Here is a 15,137-nt window from a genome sequence, read left to right as displayed (position 1 = left end):
AATTCATCTATGGGCAAGTATTTCTCCATCTTGCTCCTGTATTATACAATGACACAGACAAAGAAAAAAAGGACTGAGATTCATCAGCACCTGTCTCCTGAAATGGATGAGAAATCAGTATGCCCACATGATGCTAACAGACCATCAGTGGGACCTGCCCTAGAGAATAATGGCTTTATCCTTAGTAACCCTGCAGAAAACACATTCATGACTGCAAACAGGGCATCCTCTTCTTTGTATGAGGAATGAGTTACCCAGGATATGAGCCTCCTTCCATTTAGAGAGAGCAGTACCACTAATATCTAAGGTATTATTTCCGGTCGGGAATTCTGCCATTGTGTCAGAGCCTTCTGTTGGCCAAAGTATAGTCAGGTAAATGCACACAGCCATTACTTCTGCCTCTGGCAGCACAGGGGAGGTGTCCCAAGCCAGTCTAGGGCCATAACTACAAAACCATCGTTCTTCTGCTTTCAGTATCTGACAAATATACTCCTTTTTACTTGCTGAGGTTTTTTTTTTTCCCAAGGAATAGCAGCCATCCCACGCGTACGTCATTCTATACCAGCACAATTCCCTTTTGCGCAGTGTTATTTTGGCCAGATAATCCCTGCATGAAACTTGGAATATATGACCGACCCTGTTCCTAGAAATGCCACTGGAATGTCAAACAGTGCCTTTGGACCTTCATCTCATTCTAATTTATTGCACCATTTTGGGAAACTGAGAAACTGGCTGAGGTTAATGAGAATCTGCATGTTATTTCCTTTAAAAAAAATGTAATAAAAAATTCACCTCTGTACTCTTCAGTTATGAAGAGAGTCATCAGCCTGGAATTATTCATTACCTTCTATGACTTGCTGGCACAAATCTCCCAATATGATATCATGTTAGGGCCAGAGCCTCAATAGATATAAAACCATGTTGATACATTGAAGTCAATGTACCTATATAAATTATACCAGCTAAGGGTCTGGCCTGTTTGGGACCTCTCATTCATAGTTTCATAGTAGCTAGGGTCAGGAGGGACCTGAACAGATCATCTAGCCTGACCCCCTGCCACAGGCAGGAATGAATGCTGGGTTCACAATACCCCTAGGATGCCTGGATGATTTTGAGAGTCAGCTACAGTTGATCTCTCTGTAATACTTGAGGGCTAGTCCTAAAGGTGGAAAGTAAAAAGCTTAAGCAATCCATTTTAGCATTTAAATACTCTCATTAGAAATCTCACTAATTGCTTATATTACATTTCCATTTTTTAAAATTATATCATATTATGTTGTAGTAATAGCTCCATTCCTAGCTAGGGAGCAGAATCCTAGCATTGCATAGCACAAATGCAGACAGTCCTCATTCCAAAGAGTTTGCAATCTAAGGGGCAGCTATTTATTCTTAGACTCTTCTTGAACAAAGATGATGAACTACATGGATATGGTTCAAAGTTTAAGCATAAAAGATTCTTCCTGGATAGAGGTACAAACCTTAGACTACCCCGCTCAATCCAGCTTCTTTCCTCAGTCGTGACCATGGTATGGAGATGGGATACTAAGCCCCTGAAAACAAAGTGACAAAGTCAGGTTCACAGTTCCACAATGCACAACAGTGCAGATTACCCTCCAGTGAACTGATGGCCATTTGGAGACGTGTACAAAGAGTGCAGCAGAGAGAAGAAAAACTGTACTTCAAGGCTGAAGCAAGCATGGATTTCACCCAACACACTGTGCTTGCCATGCACAGATGGACCCAGATGCTGTCTGCAGCCAAGAAAAGGGCTGCAACTCCTCAAAAGCAGAACAGCTGTCAAAACACAAGAACATCATTTTCATGGAATCAAACCAACCAATTCACAAGAGTGTTTGCTGCCATCATGAACTTCAAGAGAAGCATAGCCATTTTCTCTTCTCCTGTATTTGAGTTTTTAAGTAAATGTTCTCCTTTTGCCCACACACACCTCTAACCTAATGCATGTTTACATCCCTCTCTGTTTCACGTAAGAAAATAAGAGCCTCCTACTACTACCAGCTATAGGCATTACTCTTTTAGCATAAGTGGTATTGTGTTGTTAGTATTGACACTCCTGAATTGATCAGCCATTGAGAAGAGAGTCATTATACTTCCAGATAAGTAAGGTCAGAATACTGCATTTGTCATTTGTCATTAGACCAACACAGCTACAACCTACACCCCTGCAGCATTTGTCATTTGGTATTTTTCAGTATTCTTGCAACTCTGTGAAGGATTATGGACCATCCATTATTTTATCTCATTGGCAAAGTCCATCTCCTGCTTTTGAGATGTTATTTTGCCTCTGAGCAAATGTTCCTGCATTCTCTTTTCTAAAAATAAAAGTGTGAGCCAAGAGTCCAGCAGTTCTGAGAAACCCCACAATAGCAAATCATTGTCTGTGAATCCACAAGGAAAAAAACTTGGGGAGGAAAATGATTTATGATTCGAGGGGTTGCCATAAGGCAAAAAGGGGGAAGGAGCACTTAAAAATGTACAGCAATCGCCTGCAAAACTAGAATTTTGCTGAAATTACATTTTTGCTATTTTAATTGATTGGGGGGGAAAATCAGCTAAAACTATTCCTAGCAACAGACAAGTGGTAGCACCTGCTTTTAGAGACCAGCTGATGCATCAAAATAATTCAGAATAAATATGTGTGCAGATTCCCTTGATAGAAAATGAATAGTTGCTTAAGTCAACAACTCTATGATGTTGGCAACTGGAAAGCAGTTTAATTCTTATTTAATTTTTATTTTTGCATGTGGGCTTATTTGTTGCTGATGAAGACTGTGGAGTTAAAACAGCCCAAGGATACTTGGACATACATCAAGGAGAGAGAAGGATAATGTAACTGAATGTGACCACACAGAGGCGAATTAAAAACCAACTCCTGTATAGAAGGCCAATTGGACAGTATTTAGCCCATGAAAACTGAGATTAAATAATTTCTTGGTTCTTACTCTATTTCTGGGCATTAATCCTTTAATACATTGGTGCTACCAGGACGGGGCTCACATGATGAGTATTTTTGACAAAGACAACCATCACAAGGGGCCTTACATAGCCATGCAAGGTAGTAAGGGGTCAGTGTTTATGGGAGCAAGAGCAACTCCCATGAGACAATTACTACTGCCTTATGCAGATGGGCAGGAGCAGCAAATGGGCAGTTCCTTGGCTCCACCTCTCACAGTGTCTGCACTGTGCTGGTACTGAGGAGGAGGTAATCTCTGGATCACATTATGGTCTCTGATCTCCTCCTGGGCCATTATACCTATGCACTGACTTCTTCCTACTCACAGGCAAAAATGTAGAAAAAAATAAATAACAGTCCCTGCAATAGGATTCCTCAGCACATAGTTCAAGGGGGTGTACCACTGCTGTATCTCTGTATCTAATTCTTGAAATGCCGTGATTACTCCCATCGGCTTTGATGCGGGTGTTTTTTAAACAGTCATGGACACCTCCCATGCTGTGTAAACCACCACTTGTTTATAGTTCATACTATGAAACTATGAAGAGCCGGACCCAAAGTCTGTTAAAATCAATAGTGTAATCCCTGTTGACTTCAGTAAGCGGTGGATCATGCTGCTTTCTTAGACATTCATCCCTGCCAGATTGTGGTTTCTCAGGGCCTGAACAACTAGCCTCCTAAGCTTGTGGAAATCGGCCTTTCTGAAGTCAAGGACTTCCGTATTGCTCCCTGACTTGCCAGCTTTTCAGTGAATATAGAAAGCGATCAACTCATGGTCACTGTCTCCCAGGTTCCCCTCGATTCTCAGGTCTCTGACTAGATCATCCCCTTTGACCAGTACCAGGTCCAGCAGTACCTTGCCCCTAGCCGATCCATAGACTTCTTGAGACAAATAAAGCTCATCAGTACTTGTGAGCAGGTATTGCGACTGATTGGATTTGGCTGAGTGCTCTTCCCATGAGATATCCAGGTAGTTAAAGTCGCCCACGACAACCATGGACCAAGAGCGTGCAGCCTCAGTCAGTTCCCTGGAGAACTCGTGGTCAAGTTCTTGCTCTTGATTAGGAAGTCTGTAATAGACTCCTACCGTTATATCCCCTGCTCTACGTTCCTCGCTTATTCTTACCCAGAGGGTCTCAAGTCGCCCTCCTTGGTTGCCAATCTCCACCTGTAGAGAAGTGTATTGCTCTTTCACATAGAGAGCTACATCCCGGCCCTGTCTTGCAACACAATCTCTCCTGTACAGGGTATAGCCATCTATACCTGTGGTCTAGTCATAGGTGGAGTCCCACCAGGTCTCCATTATCCCTGAGATCATAATCATTACTCCAGCTCCTCCTGTTTGCTGCCCAGGCTCCTGGCATTTGTGTAAAGGCAAGTGAGCTTGCCATTGGTGGCCCTAGGTTTCCCTGTGCTCCTGGAAGAGCCCCATCCCTGGGGTAGGGTAGGAGTTTGTTTCCTTGTACAGCCTGATGGTTTGGTAGCTGATGCTTGATGGGCTTGCACCAGAGACTATCTGCCCTTCCCCTGGCAAACTTAGTTTAAAACCCAGTCAAGCAGATCAGGTGCTCTGGCTGAGAAGCGCTTCTTCCCCGTGCGAGTGAGGTGGAGGCCGTCCCTTCCCAATAACTCGCTGGCTGTCTCTCTGAAGTGCGGGCCATGGTCGTAGAAGCTGAAGACTCCTGGACGGCACCAGCACTGCAGTCTCCTGTTTACTTCCTGAATTCTTCTCACCCTCCTATGCCCATGACCCATAACAGGAAGGATCGAGGAGAAAACCACCTGTGCCCCCAACTCGTTGAGGCCTGCTCCTAAAGTCCTGTAGTCAGTCACTGGCTGGGATTGCTCTGAGCCGTGTCATTTGTGCCCACACGGATAAGGAGCATAGGGTAGTGGTCAGAGGGCCAGATAAGTTTTGGGATCCTCACAGCTACATCCCAGATATGGGCCCTTGGGAGACAGCAGACCTCACGAACTGAGGGGTCAGGGTGGCAGATTGCTCCCTGAGTTGCCCGCAAGAGGTAGTCTCCCACAACAACCACCCTGCATTTCTTCCTAGGGGTGCTTGCAGGATGCCTTTCTGCTTCAGGTATAGGAGCGGGTGGTTCTGCTGGCTCATCTGCGGCTGCTGAAAGTCGATGAAAGTTGTAGCTGAAAAAAGTGAGAAGCACCATACCAGAAAATGAGATGCTCTTAATATCTGCTAATTTTGGATGGGAAGTCGATGTTCACTCCATTCTGTTGCTGTGTAAATGGTGAAATGGACCTAAATTGATTAGTTGTTACATTTCTCTGCTAGAGCAATTCTCAACCTTTTCAAATCTTCATTGGCTTAAGCAAGCTGTGTTGTCACTATAATAATTATAGATGTATCTTAAGTCTCTTTGCGTGCATCTACACGTGCTTTAATATGCATTTACTTATTGTAGTTCGCATTAAAGCATTACTAAAAAAATAGTGGGAGTCTATATACGAGTGTGGAAGGCTGCTCCAATGATCTGGAATTCCAGCAAATCAGAGGAGACTCAATTAATCGAGCCGCCTCTTGCATCTCGGGTATCAGTGTCCCCACATTTAAAAATGGCAGTGTTGGCACTTGAACTAAAGTTTGCCATTTTTAAGCATGGAGATGCTGATACACAAGACGGAGCAGCACTTTAATTAAAGCGGTTCTGATAGCCGCTTTCAGAATTGCTTTAAAGTGCCCCTCCCCAACCCCCAGAGCATGTGTAACATCATTTAGCTAATGTGCATTAAAATAAGATAATGCACATTAAGCATCACTTAAAAACCGTGCTTTCATTAATGTGCGTTAAGACAGGCTAATGAGTATTTTCCTAGTACCGCACCAGGCACTTTTACATACGTCCCGGAGGTGCAGGGAGAGCAGCACTTTAATTACACCAGCTCTGAGAGTACCAATAGCTGTGTACCCAGAGCTGGTGTGGCAGACGCTGGCCCGGGCTGCTGAATGATGCCAGAGGCAGGGACCATGGCAGGACAGGTTCCTGGCACCCTAAGGGGGCCTCCCCCACTGACACCTCATCGTGGCTGCAGTGGAGGCTCTGGCGAGCCAATCATGCTGGAATACATGGCATGGCTCTGGCCAGGGTCCTGGGGTGCGAGGATGTCATCCAGCTGCTGCATAAGGGACATGGACCTGTGGGCAGCCCCCGATCCATGGCTATGGTTGATGATGCTGACCCACTGTGCCTGCAGGGCCTTGACCTTTATGTGGCACTGGCACCCCACTGACTGTGTCTGTGCTCCTTCACATAGCCCGACAGACCTTCATAAACGTGGGCATTGGAGCTCCCACTCCAAGAAAATTGGCTCAGGACTGTGGCTTCATCTCACAGGACCATGAAATCTGCAGTCTCCTCCTGGGACCAGTTCTGCCCCTGGGAGGAGGTGTGTGCCTTTGGGGATGATGCCAGCCTGGCTCCTTGATGGCCCTCAGGGGCTGTGCATGAGAGTCCAGGTGCAGCTGCCTGCAGTGCCCAGCACAAGGGCATGGCATGGGACAGGCAGGCAGGCAGTGGGGCTGGGCCAGAAGACAATGCCAGGGTCCAGGCAGGCTGCTGTGGCTGGCCTTGGGCTACTGCTGTGGGACCCAGTGGCCAGAGGCTGGTTGCAGATAGCACAGCTCCACCAGCATCACCACAGCATTTTAAGGGGAAGGCTGGAGCAGGCAAAGAGCTGCTTCAAGCCCTATGGCCCTAGGGCTAGCCTGAGGGTGGTCCCCTCGTGGCAAGGCTGATCAGAAGCTAATCTGCTGCACATGTGCTACCGTGCAATAACTACAGCGCAGGTAGCAAATTAACTGTGCAGTAGACTAACTGACTACACAGTAAGTGTCTGCACACATAAACGGTGATGCTTTACCTTGCAGTCCGTTAGTCTACTGTGCAGTAAAGCATCTCACGTAGACGTGTCCTCTGTCGGATCTCATTAACGCACCAAGGTCAGTGCCCGCACAAGGCTAGTATTAGTAAGTGCCACTGAAAAGCCTTGGGGAACCAGTCTTTGCAAAGAAGGTGACTTTCACTCCAGATTCCTTTTGGTACTTAAAGTTCAGATGTAGTACATTTTAAAGACAGCTTGTTTTTGTACAGAGCACTCCTAGTACATGGTGATTGACAGAAGGCTTGATGCTTAATATAAGTAAAGTCAAAATGCTTAATATAAATATATACTGGATAAAAAAAACACAAAGACAGAAATGCAGAGGCAGGTGTATAGGGGATTTACTTGAAGTTTCATTCCAAGGTAATGAAATGAGGCAATGTAAGGTAATAAGGTAGCAAATATCCATTGCTCCTTTGAATGGGAGCTTCATCTATTTCCACTCCCCAAACTTTTTTTAATCCCTCTTGTTATTGGACGTGACAGGAGGGTGCCACATAATTCTCTAGTCCTTTGCCAGACTACTGTAGACAATATCACTGCTTTTTCTCTGGTTGCTTAGGTAGTATGGTGATCAGCGTTATAAAAATGCCTATAATTAAATCCAGTGGACAATCAATGATCTGTTATCCCATGCTCTCTCTCTGTCCTTTTGTAATATCCACCTATTTTCTCTCATCATTTCTGCCTTGGTATTAAGCAAGCTTTACAAGGATTATGTTGCCATTACAGTGAGCATGGTCCATAGTAGTCAGAGATGCACTCTGTATTCCAGGTCCATAGGTGTTGCTGAAGAGTAGTAACCGCAGTTAGACAGGTCCTCTCAGGTGCATCTCAGCTAAACTGGGCTTTAATAATTAGGGGCAGAAAAGACAGAAAGTAGGACACAGAAGGACTGGAAGCAAAGAAGAGGAAGTGAGATTGCTGTCAGTGGACTTCCTGTGCTCAATACCTGCAGGTCGCAGGTAAGTTCTAAAGTCACCATAGAGAGGAGGGCAAGGACGCGAGTGCCAGCAGGTTGACCTCACACCCTGATCCACCAGATATCAAATATAGGAGTTTTTAATGTAGATAACTAGTAAATATGGGCTTGATGATGACCTTAAGCTTGGCCCTGATTAGCCGTGTAGATACAACCACACGGACGTCTAGAGAAAACCCATCTGTGACTTTGGAGAAGCCAGAAAGTCTGGCTGTTGGTTGGCCATTGCTTGAGGAAAGAGCTGGGAGGGAGAAGAAGGTGGAGAATTTCCTGAAAATATGGCATCATAGAATATTTTTTCATCCTGAGCATAAGCTAGTTTTTTTCTATGTTTAACGTTGAAACACTTCTCCCTATAGTTTCTAGCTGTGTTCTATACTCATCATAATGAAGGCAGAACAGATGGGAATTGACTTATCAATTGACATTGCCTCTTCAGACACCACAGGGGCGGATGACAATGTTGGCAAATATTGTATTAACAGCCAGAGCGAGATGGATTCTCTAGGCAGGGTACCTCATCAAGAGTTGTCTGAGTGGAGTACAAAAGATAGATATTCATCTGACTTTCTCCTATTGATCCCTATGCCCAGATGCTCATATGTGGCCTTAAAAAACAGGCTTCAGGATGAAACATGACCAATTGTTTATCTGTCTCTAGACAAGTAAAGTGGTTACCTCAGCTGTGTACCCTCCCGGGAGCAAGTGAGGCTATAAATCTAGCAGTCGATGAAGCCTTAGGTAGAAAAATTGACAACAATAATACATAGTTCTTACAGAGAGGTTTTCTTCTGTAAATCTCAGGGCTTTACAAGGAAGCTTAAAATCATTTTACAGAAAGGGAAACTGAGGCATGGACTAGGAACTGATGCCCACAGTCACTCAGCAGGTCAGCAGCTAAGCTGGGAATTAAAACTAGCCTTCTGCGTCTCAGTCCATTGCCCTAACTGTTAGACAATACATTGTGATCATTATATTCAATCACGTTCTCACTGCACCTCTCAGTCAACGTGTTTTACAGTTGAAAAGACGAGGGTCACATTCTGCCCATTCTTCTCTAGCTATAGAAAAAACAAGTGTGAGCCTGCTTCCCTGCAGAGTGGAAAGGATTGAATGAAAGAAGCATGTTTATGGCTTTGGGATCTTTTCAGATCAAAAACCAAGACAGGTTCCTAACGCATGCAAGTCAGCAACAGTTTAGGAGCAACCAAGCATGTTGTTATTTTACGGATAATTAAGCCTAATGCAATAGACAAACACTAAGATCCCACAAATTACTGCTAATGCCAGACATTGCACTAGAGCCCCCACCCCTGCATTCAGTCTGCAGTGCTGCTGGTCAGAACTGCACATGTAAAAGCTCCTGCTAGGAGTTGACAAAGGAACAGAACAATTTAAAAATGAGAATGAATAAGTTCTTACATCCCACCACACAGATCCTCCAAATCACTGCTTTCACTCCATGCAGACAAGCTGGTGGGTGGCTGGAAAGGACAGGTGGGGGCAGGAATCAGTATGTGCAGCACCTGGTTGTCAAATGCAGCCTCATTTCAGTCCTTTAAGTAACTCTCTCACACTCCAGACTCCCCCAGCTCTGCTCTGCGCCCTCAGCACAAAACTTCCCCATCTCAGGCTTATGAGGGAATGGCAAATCCCCAGCACAAACAGCTCAGACACGGAACCACAGCTATGCTTTATCCATCTGGGTGCAGATGTCGGGAAGCTTTTAAGAGTATAATCAGATGGTTAAGTGCTAGCTTCCACCACCTTCACTCATGCTGTACATACTCTACAAAGTCTCAGTTATTTCAGTGCTAGGGAGGCATCTGGATGCTTTGGAAATCTCCTGAGTGCCTATTTACATCTTCAGGTACCAAATTACTTTTAAATAAATGGCTCCAAGAGCCTTCTGCTGAGATCATGGGTAGTAGATGATGTTTGGGGGCCTTTGAGGACTCAGCCCAACGGCCACTTTAGCATCAGACAATCCCATTGCCTCCGTTTCCTCATGTTAGAATAAGGAAACTCCCAAAGAATCATTGCTTCTTGGATGGTTTATTAAGGAAGTCTTTCTACATTTTCTTCAGCCCTTTACTTTTCAAGCCTTGCATTCTGCTGCCATGCATTTTCTCTCTGCAGGTAGCTCCAGCCAGGTTATTCCCAGTCCAGTGCCTGCCTGAGTTTTTTTTTTATTTCCTGTTATCTATAGACCAGATGATCTGGAATCCTTTGCCTCCAACCCATCAATACTTTCCCAAAGCAGCTGCTTAGTCAAAGGTACTCATCTCACAGGACCACTACAGGTAGCCTTAAGGTACAGTACAGACAGAGTAATAATTGTATTGCTATCAAAAGAACCTGTTATGATTAAACTGTTACATCTGCGTGATTCTTTAGCAATACAACGGTAGCAAAACCACTCCAACTTTAACCACACCCAGAACAAAGTTGATGCGATTTAGCTCACATTTATCTTTACAAGCATCTTTACAGAATTCTTTAGATGTAACAGTTGCAGGGTTACACATTTCCAAGCAGTAACTCTCCATTTCTTTTTAAAGCAGCTGCAAACATACTTTTATCCCTATCTGTAGACTTTGATTCTGGTTCAGCATGAGTAAAGCCTCCGAGTATGAATCCTTCTTCAATTAATTCTGTATCTGGATTTGCCACTGATTCACTCTGCAATCCATGTGATTAGGTCTACATTGTAGACTGCAGTGTAGCATAAAGATACCCAAAGATACCCAAAGTAGCTCTAAAGTTGCTCAGATACTACTTAGATGCAGTCTAATTGTGTTTGCACAGAGAGCTGCACAGTCTAATCTGCCTGGACCAAAAGCAGGACATTAGCTCTTGCTAAACTCTGTGCTGCTTCAGGTACTCAGACCAACTCCCCTTTATGCTGCAGTCTGCAATGTAGAAATACTCAGTTGCAGATCCCTTGTACAATTTTTTTCTTGCATCCATAGCATCTGTACTAGATGTAAAAAGGGGGGAAAGAAAGAAAGCTATATTCAAATGCTAAAAAGGAAAAACTTTTTTTTTAACTATTTGTTTTATGTAAGTGCTTATTAGAAACTGGCATAAACAAGTCACTATCAGCTTTGTGATACTGCAGTGCATGCTAATGTGACAGACTGGAAAAGCCTCCTCGGTGCCAAAGTACTCATCGGAAACTCAGATAACAAAGTGCCATTGTGTAACAGCGGGTAAAGGTTCATGGGCTCACAGAAGGTAGAAATGGAAAAGGCATTTTAGGCCATCTGGCCCTCCCTCTGCCATTAGAGGACATGTTCCCTACAACAGGCTTTCTTTAGAGAAGTACTTGTACATTATTCAATCATTAAGGCTTCCATCACTGCACTGCAAGAACACGTTGCATTCCAATGTCGTTTATAGTTGACTTGTCCTCTTGAAAAAAGGATGGTCTTACGATTTACAGACTGACCAGAGATTAGGGGTCCAGTTGCTGACTGTGCGAGACAATCTCTTTGCCTTCGTTACCTTCTATAAAATGGCGATGATAAAGAGAAGGAAGTACTTGTCTTGTTTGCTTATGAAAGTCAAATACTAAAGGCAGAGCCTCTCTCCTATTTTGTGTTATGCATAACTGGGCCCTAATCTCAGATGGGTCTCTGGGCACTATAATAATTAGTATTCAAATTTAGGTTTTTTTCCCCTAACTCAGCCCATTAATCTCAGGTTATGCCCCACTCTAAATAGCCTTTCCAGTGCCTTAGTAACTTCTTACTGTTCTGCGAACTCTTTCCAATTTGTTTCTATCATTCTAGGGCTCAAAACTAAAGGTCAACGTTCCAGATGCAAACCCCTTAATAGGGACCAGTTGACAAAATTTCAGAACAAGAACTCTAATTCCTAACATGACAAATTGAAAGTGATCTCAATTAATTTCATTCACTTGTCACATTTTCCCCTCACTCACTAATATTGGTTATAAGAACACTGCCCAGTTGGAAGGGTGAACATAACACAAGCAGTTCCAAATTGCATCACTCTACATCCATGGTAAACAAGCATAAAGCCTAGAAATGTAAAATAAACCCCCCCAAATACAAGAATCCATTATTTGTTTTGATTCTAAAATTAAATCCAGCTGTTTCCGCACCACTGGGAACGCGAAGTTAAGTTGAAAACGTTTTGTGCTGAATTGTTCATACTTCCTGATTTATCACTCACCTGCTCTTTGTCAGAAAACCACTGCTAAAAATTGTTCAATAGACACAAAATAAATATGCCAAGACCATAATTGCACGTTGGTTTGCCATAGTAACACATCTCTTATATAACCCAAGTAAACATTCTTCAGATCCAAAAGACAGAGTTTTGGCTGAAAACCAGCCTCAGACACAGTTTAAACAGTTGAAGTGTTCAAAAACATTTATCAATCTATGCAATATCCTTAAAAAGTCATACTATATTAACTACTTATTTAACTATATAGTGCTGATCTAAAATCCAGACAGTTGAGCAAGACAGATATGAGGGAAAAGACATGTTTTCCTCCAGGTTGAGGGGGTTTCTATTCAGATGCACAAGAGTGAAACTGCTGATTGCTATTTTGTGTCCATATTTGCAGAAGTATGTGGTACCGAGCAGACCCCTTCAATCGGCCCAGGGTAGATTGTCACTGTTCCTATTTAGCATTACTTTTAAATTGCCCCTTCCTGATATGCTGTTTCATGACTGCTGGATCACCATGCATGGATGTGCATAAATATCACTGTTTCCCCATATCACAGCAAACGATAAAGACTTTGTCTGACTCGGCAGAATAGGATTATTCTGTCTCCCTTCCCACCATCCCTTCCAAACAATGCTGGTTTTAGCTCATTTATCCACCTATGATGATATGCAATCAGAGCAGTGAGTCTGATGGTTAATACAATGTTACGTAGGCGGCCGTCAGCTTTAAAAATCATTTTAGGTACAAAGAATTAGGGCTGTGCGAAGCTTCGGGTGCTGATTTGATTTGGAGGAGTTTCGGCCCAATTGGGTGGCTGAATCTCCAAATCCAAATCGAATCAGGGGACCAATTAAAAGGTCCGAATCGATTTGAAGCTCTCCAAATTGATTTGGAAAAGATGCGCAGAACTTCGGTGATTCGGGTAGTCCCCGCTAGCTGCAGCAGGGAGCTGGACCTGGACTCCGTGCTCGTAAGTAGGGGGTGGGGGAGGGAAGGCGGAGGGGACCATGGGGAGACCCCTGCCAGGCCCCATCCCTTGCCTGCTCCCCCAGCCTCCTGCCATGGCTTCCCCACCCAGCCCAGCTCCTGGTTGTTTTTAAAAAAGCCCCTAACTCACCGGGTGCTGCCAGGCAGGGGGGCGATCCCCGCTGTCCCCCACTGCCCCACACTGCATGGGTCCCCCCCCTCTGCCACAAGCCCCCCAACCCCTACCCACTGTCTCAGCTCCACCCCCCGTGGCTGCCCCGCCCCACCCGCCACAGGCTGCAGCAGCCTTGAAGCTTTGGTGGGCTTGTGGAAGAGCCCCATATACAGCAGGGGGCAGAGGGGATTGCCCCCCTGCCAGGCAGGAGCCAGTGAAGTCCAGGGTTTTTTGTTCTTTTTTAAGGGCTGAGAGCTGTGGTGGGCAGGGCAGGGCAGGGCAGCCATGGGAGGAGAGGGGGGGGGGGGGCTAGGACAGCAGGCAGGGGTTGGTGGACTTGTGGTAGAGCCCCCGCCGTGGCACGGAGTAGTGGGGGGGCAGTGGGGATTTTCTCCTGCCTGGCAGCAGCTGATGAGTGCGGGCTTTTTTCTTTTCCAAAGAGCCAGGAGCTGGGGCAGGCAGGGCAGCCATCGAGAACAGGTGGGGGATGGGGCCTGTGTGATTCAGAGATTCGGCTGCAGCTGAATCGATTTGGGACAGTGATTCGAATCACCAAATCAATTCACCGTCCCCTGAACTGTGCGAATCCAAAGCAAATACTAGCCACTTCGCACGAGCTTACAGAGAATGGGTTATGATCCCCTCTTTGGTTGTTCCGTCTCTGCCTTGACTGTCATCAAGGCAGAGGAGTATCCAAGGCTGGAGGAGTATCCTAGAGCAGGACCACTTTGCTTAGCAGAAACTTAATATTCTCCCTGATAACATCCAATAACCTGTCCTGGCTGCTAACTTCAGTGATAAACCCTCACAGTCCTGTTTCCACAACAGTTGTGTTCCTTCATGCTCCTAAGTTCCAGTTAGTTTTACCCAGGTCGTCTTCTGAGAGGTCTTAGCAGAACTTCCCAACTACTGAGTACAGGGTGCAATCCTTCCCATTACATTACTTCATTTTGATCCTAAAGTCCTCAACCATTTCATTCCATGGCTTGCTTTGTGAGCAAGAAAGAGGTTTGCGTTCCTGCTGCTTGTTCCACTGCAGACAAAAATCAGTCTTCACAAGGTGCCCTTTGCCTAAAGCGTAGTTTGATGCATGGTAGCAACAAGAATTTGGAACAAAAATCAGGTGCATCACACATTTCTGCTCTTCATAAGATTTAATCTGCCGTGATTAGGAAACCTTGCATGAGAACAATCTAGAAAAGGAAATGGGCCCCATTACAAATCTTTCCACAAAATTCTTGCTTAAATGGTTTTCCACTGCTGCTTATATGTTCTGCTTGGTAATCTAAGCAGCCACTTCCCGTTATTAATCTTCTTTCTTTACAATGAATTGAATGAAAAGATTAGTCTGGCTTCACAACAGCCATTTTTTCCAGGAGGCAGCAGCCAAGAGAGTGGGAGAAATGTGAAGGTGGATGAAATGTTGAAGAGTTGAGGAACATACACGAGAAAGGTTGGCACGGGTGGAAATATAAAGCAGAAATACAGAAGAACGGAAGCAGCTAGAGGGCTGCTGTGCAAATACCTAACAGGACAGTACGGAAATGAAAACAGACCAATACATACTGATGAGAAAGGAATCCAGTACAAAAACCATCCCACTTCTGCTTTGTAGATTGAAGAGCGACTATCAGCATCTGCTCCAAATCTGGACAGAATTAACTGGCTGAAAAGCTACAAGTGGGTCAGACCAGCTCTTGCCAATGTCAACGCATGTTTTCCAAGATATATCAGCTTTTCTGTTTGTTTCAAGGACTGTTCCTTTTTTAAATCCTTTATTCTGGGCAATAAAAACCATTCAAAACCCAAACAGAAGACAATTCTGATTGTGTGCTGTACCCTAAAGAGCTGGAAAAAGGCAACACCTGTTGCAAACAGATTATTTATACTGAAAACTTTAAAGTAAATGTTAAAGTAAGTTTAATGT

At 44.5% G+C, this 15,137-nt stretch overlaps 1 protein-coding gene across 1 annotated transcript in view; it reads right to left on the bottom strand.

The window, feature by feature from the left end:
- Positions 1-1,527: 1,527 nt before the first annotated feature.
- DCLRE1A (DNA cross-link repair 1A) overlaps positions 1,528-15,137 on the bottom strand; it is a 36,956-nt gene continuing 23,346 nt past the window's right edge. The window contains exon 10 of the mRNA XM_019485952.2: positions 1,528-1,550. Coding sequence (XP_019341497.1) covers positions 1,543-1,550 — 8 coding nt within the window. The 3' untranslated portion in view covers positions 1,528-1,542. The remainder of the gene's footprint in view (positions 1,551-15,137) is intronic.

The sequence above is a fragment of the Alligator mississippiensis genome, chromosome 6, assembly GCF_030867095.1.
Source record: "Alligator mississippiensis isolate rAllMis1 chromosome 6, rAllMis1, whole genome shotgun sequence".
NCBI lineage: Eukaryota > Metazoa > Chordata > Crocodylia > Alligatoridae > Alligator > Alligator mississippiensis.
Note: the sequence above shows the minus strand (reverse complement) of the source record. Positions and strands in the feature narration are given on the sequence as shown.